Source organism: Erinaceus europaeus, chromosome 7, assembly GCF_950295315.1.
Source record: "Erinaceus europaeus chromosome 7, mEriEur2.1, whole genome shotgun sequence".
NCBI classification, from domain to species: domain Eukaryota; kingdom Metazoa; phylum Chordata; class Mammalia; order Eulipotyphla; family Erinaceidae; genus Erinaceus; species Erinaceus europaeus.
This window is the reverse complement of record NC_080168.1, coordinates 107775620-107788958: the sequence shown is the minus strand read 5'-3', so window position 1 is coordinate 107788958 and position 13339 is coordinate 107775620. Positions and strand designations below refer to the sequence as shown.

Sequence of the window (13339 nt, the reverse complement as noted above, 5' to 3'; positions counted from 1 at the left end):
AAGAGAAGGAAGTACAAAGTGTTCCTGAATCCATACCATTCTGGATGAGGATCTGAGAGCGGGTGAAACGGCCGTGGATGGCAGCCATATGCAGAGGACTTTTCCCTTCTTTGCTCTGTGGAGACATACGGCTTTTTTTTTTTCTCCTTTTCAGTACAAAGCACAGAGAATGACCTGTTCCCCCTCCCAAACAGCACTCCTTTTGAGGACAAAGTGGTCACATAAACATCTCAGCTCACATTCTCGTCCCTGAAAAGGTATACGCAACCCAGGAAACAAGTGGAACATTCTCCAGAGGTCTCCAGGGAGGAAGACATGGTCAGGACCCCCAAAGCCAGGTTCTTCTCCCCAATGCTCTCGGGCCCATCCCCCTCAAGCACCTGGTAATTGACGTCAGCCCCGTTATTGACCAGTAGCTCCAAGCAGAGAGCGCCATTGGTGGAGACTGCAGCCACGTGCAGAGGCGTGAAGCCCTTGTCATTGGGCTGGTTAACATTGGCTCCTGCATTCACCAGCTCAACAGCCACAGCATCCTGACCCAGGTAGCAGGCGATGTGCAAAGCTGTGTTTCCAAAAGCATTGGGTTCATCAATCTGGATTTCCAGAGGTGAAAGGAAGGCTGGTGTGAGTTTAAACACAAAGTAGAAGCCAATACAGAAAGCCCAGACAATCCCCACAATCCAATGACTGCCTCAGGTTCCTGATCCAAAAGGCTATCCCACCATTATTTAAGGAAAGTTTATTCAGGCCCTCTCCCCATATCCTCCTGACCTTCATAAGGCTCCAACTACTGCCCTCAGCCCGCTGCCTCATACTTAACACCCTGACCTCAGCCCCCATCCGGAGCAGGTATTTCACAACTTCAATCTGACCGCTGGCAGCAGCTGTGTGGAGCAGCCCGTAGCCCTTGCGGTCCTTGCAGCCGAGGTCTGCTCCCCTTGCCACCAGCAGTTTTAGGACCTCTAGATGCCCTGGAAGAGAGATGATGTTCATATGCAGGCTTTTTTATGTCATTGCTAAGGATTCACCACTCTCTTGACTTTTGTTTTCCTTCCCTATAGATGGAGAAAGACAGCTTCACAACCACCTCAACCTTCCCTCCCTGTTCTTCCTCGTCTCTTTTCCTCTTCCTGAGTTCATGTTATAATAAAAGGAGATTGCTGGTGTGTACTTACTTTGTTCAAAAAGAAAGAAGGCAAAACCAAAAATTTGGCTCTAGGCGGTAGCGCAGCAGGTTAAGCGCAGGTGGCGCATAGCGCAAGGACCGGCATAAGCCAGAACTGAACAGTGTTCTGGTAAAAAAGAAAAGAAAAAGAAAAGAAAGGAAATAAAACCCATAGCAACATTTTTGGGGGTAAAAAAAGGGAAGAAAGAGGGAGGGCAGGGGAGACAGCATAATGGTTATGCAAACAGACTCTCATTCCTGAGGCTCCGATGTCCCAGGTTCAATCCCCTGCACCACCATAAGCCAGAGCTGAGCAGTGCTCTGGTGTTTCTCTCTGTGTCTCTCTCTACACCTCTCTCAAAAAAAAAAAATTAATAAAATAATTTTTAAAAAAAGGACTCAACCGGCATTCTTAAAAAAAAAAAAAGAGAGAGAGAGAGAAAGAGAACACAACAGGTGGTTCACCGGACACAGCACACCCTGTTACCATGCTGGAGGACACAGGTTTGAGCCCCACATGGGAACAGCCTGCAGTAGGGGAAGCTTCACATGTGAAACAGCTGTAGTGTCTCTCCTCCCTGTTTCCCTCTAGCTAGAGGAAAAAAAGAAAAAAAAAAAAAAAAGGTTGCTGGGAGTGGTGAGTCATGCACCATGCAGGTACTTAACCTCAGCGATAACCCTTGTGGAAAATAAATAGATAAATAAGAGATAGAGGAAAAATGGTAAAAGACACCACCACACTAAAGTTTCCAAAGTGTGGTAGGGGCTGGGATTAAACTGGCAACTCCTCAGGTGAACTGTTTTGCTGGTCCAAGGATATATTTCTTTTTCTCCCTCCCTCCTTTCCTTTTTGCCTCCAGGGTTATCAATGGCGCTCAGTGCCTGTACTATGAATCCACTGCTCCTGCAGCCATTTTTTCAATTTTTTTTCTTCTTTTTTTGATAGAACAGAAAGAAATTGAGATGGGAGGGGGAGAAAGACAGACACCTGCATACCTGCTTCACTGCTTGTGAAGCGACCCCTCTCCTGCAGGTGGGGAGCCGGGGGCTCAAACCAGGATTCTTGCACAGGTCCTTGAGCTTTGTACTATGTGAGCTTAAGCCAGTGCGCCACTGCCCGGCCCCAATATATTTGTTTCTTCTTCTTCTTCTTTTTTTTTTTTTGCATTTATTTATTTACTTTATGACCAGGATTATCACTGGGACTCGGTGCCTGCAAGATTCCACCTTCCCAGTAGTCATCTTTCTTGCTTTCTTTCTTTCTTTCTTTCTTTCTTTCTTTCTTTCCTTCTCTCTTTCTTTCTCTTTAATAGAGACAGGGAGAAATAGTGGATGAGAGAGACACCTGTAGCACTGCTCCACAGCCTATGAAGTTTCCATATGCAGACAGGGACCAGGGGCTTGAACCTGGGCCAAGAGGATGTGAGTAGAGAATAAACTTTAAGGTCTCATGTTGCTCTCCCCCTAGAGTGCATCCCTCAAACTGCCCTAGAGATCCTAAATGGGAAAGTCTGGCTCTCCCCATGAGTTTTTCTCACCTAGAAAAGCTGCCCAGTGCAAAGGCTGTCGTTCCTTTTTGTCACAGACATTCAGGCTGGCTCCCTTATTGAGGAGCAGGTTCACCGTCTGCATTAGGATATGAAAGATACCTGTATCAGAGTCAGGTTCATGCTATCAACATACCTAAGAACGGAAGCCTCCGTTTCAGAGGACTCCTAATGTCTCTGTTCTTGTGCACAACAACCTGGAAAACTAGAGGGAATGAAGAACAGAGACTCTAAGCTAGATCTGGATGTCTGAGGGACACTCAGGAGATCTCTTCAGGTGATCTTTTTTTTAATTCTGTTTTGTTTTAAAGAGAGGCAGAGGTAGAGTTTGAAAGAGACCACAGCACCAAAGCTTCTTCCAGTGCAATGGGGGTCAGGCTCAAACCTGGGTGGCACACAGGGCAAAGTAACACACTAGCCAGATGAACTATTTCACTAGCTCAATTTGGTGGTTCCTAAACGCTTTTTGAAAGGTCTCTGCAAATGTGTTAAAAGGCACGACGAACTCCCACTTCAGAAAGACATGAATACAAACATGTATGCAGCTTCAGAGCTTGTCACACCCTGGAAGTTGAAGCCAAGAATACTTTATGTGGTCCAGAAGGTGTTGCAGTAGGTAAGGCACTGCACTCTCAGGTCCCGAGCTCAATTCCTGGCAACACACGTACCAGAGTGATGTCTGCTTCTTTCACTCCCTCCTCCTATCTTTCTCATTAATAAATAAAATCTAAAAAAAAAAAAAAAAAAAAGACTACTACTTTAGTAACTCAGAGCATATCACAGTGGCCAAACTGTTGTACCTATGAGCATGAATTCCCAAGTTCAATCACCAGCACTGTGTATGCCAGAGTAACACTGGCTTTTCCTTTTTCCTCTATCATGTTAATAAGTAAATAAAACTAAATAATAATAGCAACAATAATTTCACTCTGTGTTGACCATTCATTCATTGCTAAAGCCCAAATGTTGGGACTAGGGAGACAGTATAATTTTTATTTATTTATTTATTTATTATTAGATAGAGACAGAAAGAAACTGAGAGGGGAGGGGGAGATAGAGAGGGAAAGAGACAGAGAGATACCTGCAGCCCTGCTTCACCGCTTGTGAAGTTTCCTTTCTACAGGTGGGGACCAGGGGCTTGAGCCAGGTCCTTGCACACTGTAGTGTGTGGGCTTAACCAGGTGTGCCACCTTCTGCTCCTCCTTTTATTTATTTTTTATTGCCTCCAGGCTTATTGTTGGGGTTTGGTGCCTGCACTACAAATCCACTGCTCTTGTGGCCATATTTATTTATTCGATAGGACAGAGAGAAGTTGAGAGGGGAGGGGAAGATAGAGAGGGAGAAAGGTAAGACACCTACAGACCTGCTTCACCGCTTGTGAAGTGACCCCCCACACACAGGTGGGGAGCCGAGGGCTTGAGCCAGGATCCTTGCGTGGGTCCTTACAGTTTGTACTACGTGCAATTAACCCAGTGCACCACTGCACTGCCCCCTTTATCAATGTTTATATTCCAGTATTTTTTAAAATTTTATTTATTTTTTTATGAGAAAGATAGGAGGAGAGAGAGAAAGAACCAGACATCACTCTGGTACATGTGCTGTTGGACTCTCATGCCTGAGAGTCCGATGTTTTATCCACTGTGCCTCCTCCCGGACCACTATATTCCAGTATTACTTCAGTGAGCTATGAGGTAGGGACAGTGCAGAAGTAAAGTTAGCATGAAGAGAAAACTCAATGGGTAGAGTCCCAAGGGCCTGAAAAAATTCCAAAAAGGCCAGCATAATGGTTTTGCAAAAGACTCTTATGTATGAGATTCTGAGGCCCCAGGTTCAAATCCCCAGAACCACCTTAAGCCAGAGCTAAGCAGTGCTTTGTTCTTTCCTTTCCTCTCCTCTCTCTCCCTTTCACTCTACCTCTTAACATATTAAAAAATAAATAAAAAGTTTAAATGTTTATATAACCTTTCAGACTGCTTCTCTTCAGGCCTAGTGGTCCCAAATCAGTGAGCAGGAGAGGGCAGAGAGCAAAGGAACTAGACTTCATGTGGATCAGAGTGGTCCTCACCTCAAGATGCCCACTGTGCACCGCATGGTGCAGGGCACTGCGTCCGCTCCTGTCAGCCACATTAAGGCTGCTCAACAAGGGTGCCAGAGCCTCAGCACACTTGGTGGCCCGATTGGCAGCAGCCACATGCAGTGGTGTCTGCCACAGCTTGTCCCGGGCGTTCACATCTGCTGAATGTGCCAGCAGCAATCCCAGCACCTTCTGTGGAGGGGCAAGGGTGAAGAGAGAAGGGAGTTAGGGAACAGGAGGTAAAACAGAGGGAATGGAAGGAGGGATAGGTCAGCATGGCCCTATTGTCCCATCCCACCCTATGTAGTACAGAGCCTCTTCTCTCTTTCACCTCTCAGTAACTATTTCCCATCTTCTGGATCTTCTCAGAGCTTAAATAAGTTGCTATCTTCCTGAGAAAAGCATGGGTTTCTTCTTCTTCCTCAAGTCACCAAGTATCACTCTCCAGCCTAGACCCTGAAACTCTTCACTCACACATAGAGCCGCCTCTAAGTAAATCCCCACATGTAGAGGTCTCTCACAACCTTAAGGAAAATTAAGCATTCCTGCTCCATTAATGTTTTTACACCTTTCTTCAACCCTTCCAAAGGCATCGAATCATTTCTACTAGATCAGTAAACATACAGACATTGACTTCTCTCCAAAATCCAGGTGAAAATGCCCCCGTAGTCATCACCACCCCAGTCACATGGGCCTCAGTCCTCCCCCTTGGTGGCTAGAGAAATAACTGTAGAACCAAGAGGCAGTTCTCCTATTCCAGCTCCTTATAGTTGATGGACCCAACTGATGAGGCATGTTGCTCCTCTGTGTTGTCAACTTTTGTACTGCAGGAGGCACAGGGATGCAACAGATCTCTAGCCCCGTCCCTCCACCACAAGGAAAGGAATCTTGTCCAGAGGGGGACCAGACTCCAAGGTGGCCCCCCAGGGAGAGATGAGTCACTCAGGCCTGGCAGCAAGGCCCCCTGCAGTCTGCCAGCCCAGTGTTAAGCTCTTTCCTGACGTCACATCAGCTGGCAACAGTCAGTCCCCCTCACCAGCCAATTCAAGGAATGGGAGGGAGTGACCGAGGCCTGGTGTCTTCCCTACCTAGGCATGGACCAGCTTATAAGGCTTATGAGGCTCTCCCACCCTCAACCTCCAATTTAAACTAGTCCATTCTATTTGGACGGGTGAAAGGAGGTAGGAGGCTCATACCTCATTTCGGGAGGCAGCAGCACGATGAAGAGGGGTCAGCCACAGTGTGTCCTTAGCGTTGACATTAGCACCTGCGGGTTTTAATTTCCTCTTTCAGTCGAGGTGGCATGGGGGTGGGGAAGGGAGCCAGTAATCAGGCCAGGGAATCTGGATGGAACTGGAACCTAGCCTGGACCAAGCACTAGAGCACCTCGGATATGGAAAAAAAAAAAAAAAAAAGAAGAAGAAGAAGAAAAAAGAAGCTCCTCCCCTCAGGTCCCCTCCCTAGGTGCCACACCTTCCAGCTCCCCACTTTCACCTGACATCAGTAGCAACTGGAGGATGGGGACATCGCCTACGTAGGCAGCAGCATGCAGTGGGGTTCGCCTCTCTTGGTCCTGGGATGGCAGAAAAGGAGAGTGGCTGTGGGGGGTGATGTGTGGAGGCCCCCAGCCCAGGTCCTAGAGCTCCAGCCCTTTCCTCAAAGCCTCTTTCCGTAGGTGCTACAACCTCTTAAGTCGCGATCTTGGGTCAAAGCAAGCACGTAGGGGTGGGGAGTCATGAGGTCAGGGCCATGGGCAGCTTCTTCCAAGAGGGGTGGGGACGCTGCAGACGCTGACAGTTCAGAAAAGAGCAGCACCCTTTCTGGGCATCCTCAGCCCAAACGTTCTGCGCTTCCTGCCTCACCTGCTCTCCATCCTTCAATGGAGAGCAGGAGCTCACCCCGGGCTGCAAGGAGCCGCGGGGGCCTCACCAGAGCCGGGAGACATGGAGCCGCCCGGCCGGCGGGGAGGGTGCAGAGCCCCGATTCCCGGCTCGCCATCCTGCCTGGTCCCAACTCACCAGCACATTGATGTTCTCCTTCTGCGAGAGGAGGGATCGCACTTCCTCCACATCTCGGCTAAAGATGGCCTGGACCAGGGGCGGCTGCAGGGAGAACCGGCGTTCAGGGAGCGGGAGCGGGAGCGAGAGCGGGGCCGGAGCAGAAGCGGAACCGGAGCGGGGGTGGGGTGGGGGGGTCACCACAACTGGGGGGCGTCGCCACAGGGGCTCAGCTCTGGGGGCCTGGAGGCAGGGGGCTCCCTGGGAGTCTCTGCGGTCGCTGGGCCCCCAAGGACACCCGCTCGGTTGAGGGGAGCGCGGCGTGGGGCGGGGCGGGAGCAGCGGGAGCCCCGGGCTCGGGCCCAGCCTAGGCCGCACATCCCCGGGCTCGCGTGGCGGCGGCGCCGGGCTCCGGAAGGAGGAAGCGGGGAAGGGCAAAAGAGCTGACCTGGTCCGTGATGCTGAGGATCCCCATGGCCCGGCCCGGGCTCCGTCCGCATCGAGCTCCCGGCGGCGGCGGGGGCGGCGTCTCCACCGGGGACACCGGGCGGCCCTGGCGGCGGCTGCGGCGGCGGCTGCGGGGAGAGCGCGGCCCCGCCTACCGGGGGGCGGGCGAGCGGGAGCCCGCAGCGCTCCCTGGCGGCCGTCCTGGGCCCGACCGCGGGGCGCTGGCTGCGCGGGAGGCCTGTGGCCGCGGTGCCCTCTGCCCCGCCCCGGCCTCGGAGTCGCCCCTGCGTCCTCCAGTTGGCGCGCAGGGCCCCCGGCTCTCCAGGCCGGCTGCGCAGGGGTCTCCGCTCCAGCCTGGCCACCCGGGACTCGGGGTCCCCGCGGCAGCTCGGGCCTCGGCCCTGCGTGTCCCCCAACCTAGGACCAGATGGCTGGCCAGGGCTCAGCCAGCCCACAATGCCTCCGCCGGAGCTAACGCCTCCCTCAGCGATTACACAGCCCGAATCCCCCGCAGACTTGGGGCAGCAGGGGCGTGGGGATGCGGGGACCATATATATGGCAGTAAGCCCCGAGGGAGAATTGGGTCGAGAGGAAAGAGCAAAAGGGCTCAAACTGTAGAGAGAAACACCAAGGATTCTCCAGCTGCAGAAACCCCTCACAAAAGAGAATGAAACAACTGGGAGTGGTCCCGGAGGTGGCGCAGTGGCTAAGGAACTAGACTCTCTCGACCATGAGGTCCTGAGTTCAACCCCGGCAGCACGTGTACCAGAGTGATGTCTGGCTCTTTCTCTCTCTCCTCCTATCTTTCTCATAAATAAATAAATAAAATCTTAAAAAATAGTAAAACAAAAAACTGGGAGCCAAAGAAAGTCTGCAAGGCCAACAGGTACTTCCAACTCCCGAATGAATACATTGCTAGGTCAAAGTGGTAGAGGGGCTGCGCTCCAAAAGGCTCAAGTGTTTCTCCACAGAAAGGGTGGAGGTAACCCCCTGCATACACACACACACCTTCATAGAAAAGGCCAGAAAGCAATCAGGGAAGAACTAGATAATGAGAGAAAATAATAATCACTGTATAGTTTTGTTTTTTTTTTTCATACTGAACTTACAATAGTGCTTAATTTGACAATATTACTTAAAACTTGCTTCTTTCAGCAAGTATTCCACGGCTAACAGGTATTTATTTCCCTTTTGTTAGATTTCAGCAGAGAAAAGAAAAAGAGGAAAGAAGTAGATATTGGGAAAATTGGTACATGGTTTAGGAGATACTCAGCAGTAAAAAAAAAGAGGAATTTCGGAGAGTCTGGCGGTAGCACAGTGGGTTAAGCGCACGTGGTACAAAGTGCAAGGACCGGGGTAAGGATCCCGGTTCGATCCCCTGGCTCCCCACCTGTAGGGGGTTCCCTCACAGGCGGTGAAGCAGGTCTGCACGTGTCTATCTTTCTCTCCCCCTCTCTGTCTTCCCCTCCTCTCTCCATTTTTCTCTGTCCTATCCAAAAACGATGACAACAATAATAACTACAACAAGGACAACCAAAGGGAATAAATAAATAAATAAATAAATAAATATGAAAGAAAGGGGGTAGGGGTAGATAACATAATGGTTATACAAACAGATTCTCATGCCTGAGGCTCCTAAGTCCCAGGTTCAATTACCTGCACCACCTTAAACCAGAGCTGATCAGTGCTCTGGTTTAAAATAAATAAAATTAAAAGTGAGAAAGAAAAAAAAGAATTTTTTTTTGCCTCCAGGGTTATTACTAGGGCTTAGTGCCAGCACTATGAATCCACTGCTGCTAGAAACCATTTTCCCGTTTTGTTGCTCTTGTTCTCACCCTTGTTGTGGTTGTTACTGTTGTTACAGCCATTGTTGCGGTTGGATGGTACAGAGAGAAATGGAGAGAGGAGCATCTTTAAGCCCGTCCTTGTGCTTTGTGCCATGTGTGTTTAACCCACTGCGCTACCGCCCAGCTCCCTGAAAAAAGAATCTCTTTAAAAAAAAAGGTCCTGTTCTGAGTTTGAAACATAGTAGCGTGCTCTAGGAAGGGGCATGCCTTTGGAAAGAGAGTACATCCGTACCCTACCAGGGGTATAGATATAAAAGCACAAATTTGAAAGACATCTTTTACATTAAGTAATGTTTGTTTGTTTTCCAGAACACTGCTCAACCCTGATTTATGATGGTGGTGGGGGGGATTGAATCCCCCCCCACCCTCAGGAAGGCATGAGAGTCTTTTTTTTTTTTTTTTTTAATTTAAGAAAGGTTAATTAACAAAACCATAGGGTAGGAGGGGTACAGCTCCACACAATTCCCACCACCCAATCTCCATATCCCACCCCCTCCCCTGACAGCTTTCCCATTCTCTATCCCTCTGGGAGCATGGACCCAGGGTCATTGAGGGTTGCAGAAGGTAGAAGGTCTGGCTTCTGTAATTGCTTCCCCGCTGAACATGGGCATTGACTGGTCGGTCCATACTCCCAGTCTGCCTCTCTCTTTCCCTAGTAGGGTGTGTCTCTGGGGAAGCTGAGCTCCAGGACACATTGGTGGGGTCTTCAATCCAGGGAAGCCTGGCTAGCAACCTGATGGCATCTGGAACTGCAAACTCTAGTGTACTTCTGCTTTCAGGTATATATTTTGCAATAGTTTATGGATACGTGTGAACATAAGCTCTCTCTCACAGAAACTGGTGTATATCTAGGTTTTGGGACTTCGTTAGAAAGTGAACCACCTGAGATGAAATTAGAGTGTACTATAAAAGGAAAGGTCTCACCCGAGTAGTGAAGCTGAAGGGTTGTCATTCCACACGTGAAGTCTCTGGACACAGTCTGAGGTGAAGCATGTTGAGGTGGCAATCGTTGTGTTGGTTAGGTTGTGGTCGGCGGATGCAATATTATTTGATATGGATTGGGAGAGGCATACAGGAAAGTGGGCCCTATCCAAGGGTTCCAGGACTGGGGGAAGTAGGGGCTCTATAGTGGAGATGTGAGGTTCCTGCTGTCTTAGGGTTCACAAAGACAATCGATAGTTAATGCTATCATCACATTATTTGGTAATTGGGTTAACTTTGAAAAGTCCTTTTGTTAGGGTTTGCTGTACAGTATCCAGTATCTTGTATATAGCTGTGCTATTGGATGCTTCTAATCTACTTGGTCTAGGCTTTTGAGAGAGTCCGCATATCAAATACACAGCCTATATATTAAAAAGATTCAATTTGTGTTTTTTTTTTTTTTTTAAAGATTTTATTTATTTATTTATGAGAAAGATAGGGGAGAGAGAGAAAGAACCAGACATCACTCTGGTACATGTGCTGCCAGGGATTGAACTCAGGACCTCATGCTTGAGAGTCTAGTGCCTTAGCCACTGCGCCACCTCCTGGACCACTCAGTTTGTGTTTTGAGAAACTTTGAGACATACAATTGATTTTCCCCCCTCTCATATTAATTAACTACTGATTTATATGTCTACATTTTGCTAGGACTGTACATAAACACCATTCTCACCACCAAAGGACTGTGACCCATCCCTCCCGCCCACTCCCACCCCCCACTGGCCCAGGAAGCTGCATGTCTACCCCTCACCACTGGGTTTTTACTTTGGTGCCCTACTTACAATTTGGTCAGGTCCTGCTTTTAGTTTCCCTTTCAGATCTTCTTACTCAACTCATTCCACCTTACATTGTATCGTACAAGTGAGTGATATTTCAGAATTAATTTTAAATGTTTGCCACAGTCTTTCTTCCAACACAGGAATATTCTGTATTTATTTGTTTTACCAGAGCACTGCTCACTATGATTGAGCATCAACTTGTGATAGTGTTGGAACTGAACCTGAGACCTTTGATTCTTAGACCTGAATCTGTTGTTTTGGTTTCATTTAGGGAATAAATTTTAGGAATGGAGAAACTGCATAAAACTTTAATGCCTAAGGCACCAATGGTTCCAAGTTCAATACCCAGCACACCATAAGCCATGACTGAATAGTGTCCTGTTAAAAAATAATAATAATAAAAAGGGCTGAGTGGTGGCACAACTGATAAAGTGCACAAGTTACACCCCCAAGAACCTAGGTTCAAGCCCCCATTTCCTACCTGCAGGAGAGAAGCTTCATGAGTGGTGGAACAGGCTGCAGGTATCTATCTTTCTCCTGCTCTCTCCCCCCTCTATTTCTCTCTGCCTTTATCGTAACTTAACAAATAAAAACAATTGGGGCCAGGTGGTGGAGCCCCTATCTGAGCAGTCATAAGGACCTAGATTCAACCTCTCAGTCCCCACCTATAGAGAAAAAGCTTCACGAATGCTGGAGCAGTCCTGCCAGTGACACTCTTTCTCTCTCCCTCTCTAGCTCCCCCCCTCAATTTTTCACTGTCATGTTCAATAAATAAACACAAATCTGACTGATACCTTTTCTTTTCCTTTATTAATATTCTATTTATTTATTAATGAGAGGGGTAGGAGGAGAGAGAAAGAACCAGACATCACTCTGGTACATGTGCAGCCGGGGATTCAATTTAGGACCTCATGCTTGAGAGTCCAACACTTTATCCATTGCACCACCTCCCGGACCACTGACACCTTTTCTTTAAAAATAAAACAAAATTTAAAATGAAAGAGTAATATAAAAAGGAAATAATTTTTGGGTCAGGTGCTGATGTGCTTGGTAGAATGAGCACACTACAATGACCAAGGGCCAGGGGTTCAGGCCCTGATTCCTATCTGCAGGAGGAAAGCTTCAAGAGTGATGAAGTGGTGCTGCAGGTGTCTCTCTCTCTCCCTCTCTATCTCTCCTACCTTCTCAATTTTTCTCTATCCTATTGAATAAAGTAGAAAAAAAAAAAAAAGGAAAAAACTGGCTGCCAGAAGAGGTAGATTTGTAGTATCAGCATCAACCTCCAGTGACTGGAGGCAAAACAAACAAACAAACAAATAAGAAATGGTATGAAGCTGGGGAGATAGCTTAATAGTTATGTAAAAGGCTGTCGTGCCTGAGGTTGTGAGGTCCCAGGTTCAATTTTCAACACCACCATATACTACAGCTGAATGAAACTCTTCTCTCTCTCCCCCTCTCTCATTAATATAAACAAAATATACAGAGAAAGAAATAAAGAAAAGAAGCAATGGCCCCAGAGATGGCTCAGTGAGCAGAGCACTGGACTCTCAAGCATGACATCCTGTGTTAGATTCTGGGCATCAGATATACCAGAGTGATGCTTTGATTCTCTCTCTCATAAATAAATCTGAGAAGGATGCAAAAGACTTTCGTGTCTGAGGCTCCAAGGTCCCAGTTTCAATCTTCTGCACCAGCTTGAGCCAAAACTGAGTAGTACTTTGGCCTACCCCTCCTCCCAATATCATTCTCTCTGTATTTCTTTTCTTTTCTTTTTTAAGATTTTATTTATTTAGGAGGAGAGAGAGCAAAAACCAGACATAATTCTGGTGCATGTGCTGCCGGGGATTGAACTCAGGACCTCATGCTTGAGAGTCCAATGCTTTACCCATGCACCACCTCCCGGACCACTCTGCATTTATTTTTCTCTAAAATAAATAAATAAAATATTTTAGGGACCAGGCAGAGGCACACCTGGTTAAGTTTACACATTACAGTGTGCAAGGACCCAGGTTCAAGCCATGATGCCCACTTGTAGTGGGAAAACATCACAAGTGATAAAGCAGGGCTGCAGGTGTCTCTGTCTCTTTCCCTCTCCTCTTAACTTTTCTGTTTCTATCTACTAATAAATAAATATTTAAAAAAAATAAAATAATAAGTTGGGCGGTAGCGCAGTGGGTTAAGTGCAGTTGTTGCAAAGCACAAGGACAGGCGGCGTAATGATCCTGGTTCGAGCCCTTGGCTCCCCACCTTCAGGGGAGTCACTTCACAGGCAGGTCTGCAGGTGTCTCTCGCCTCCTCTCTGTCTTCCTCTCCTCTCTCCATTTCTCTCTGTCCTATCCAATAACAACAACAATGAAACAACAAGGGCAAAAAAAGAGATGGGAATAAATAAATAAAAAATAAAATAAAGGGCCGGGTTGTAACACAGCGGGTTAAGCGCAAATGGTGCGAAGTGCAAGGAATGACCTAAGAATCCCAGTTCAAACCCCTGACTCCCCACCT

The 13339-nt window shown here is 47.8% G+C and overlaps 1 protein-coding gene across 1 annotated transcript in view; it reads right to left on the bottom strand.

Annotated features, from left to right (window-relative positions):
* LOC132539351 (serine/threonine-protein phosphatase 6 regulatory ankyrin repeat subunit C-like) overlaps positions 1-7392 on the bottom strand; it is a 9835-nt gene extending 2443 nt beyond the window's left edge. The window contains exons 1-9 of the mRNA XM_060193524.1: positions 7232-7392; positions 6805-6888; positions 6281-6359; positions 5983-6053; positions 4778-4978; positions 2704-2791; positions 829-971; positions 381-593; positions 16-115 (exon numbers count right to left, since the gene is read on the bottom strand). Of these exons, the coding sequence (XP_060049507.1) occupies positions 16-115; positions 381-593; positions 829-971; positions 2704-2791; positions 4778-4978; positions 5983-6053; positions 6281-6359; positions 6805-6888; positions 7232-7258 (1006 nt within the window). The 5' untranslated portion in view covers positions 7259-7392. The remainder of the gene's footprint in view (positions 1-15; positions 116-380; positions 594-828; positions 972-2703; positions 2792-4777; positions 4979-5982; positions 6054-6280; positions 6360-6804; positions 6889-7231) is intronic.
* Positions 7393-13339: the final 5947 nt, after the last annotated feature.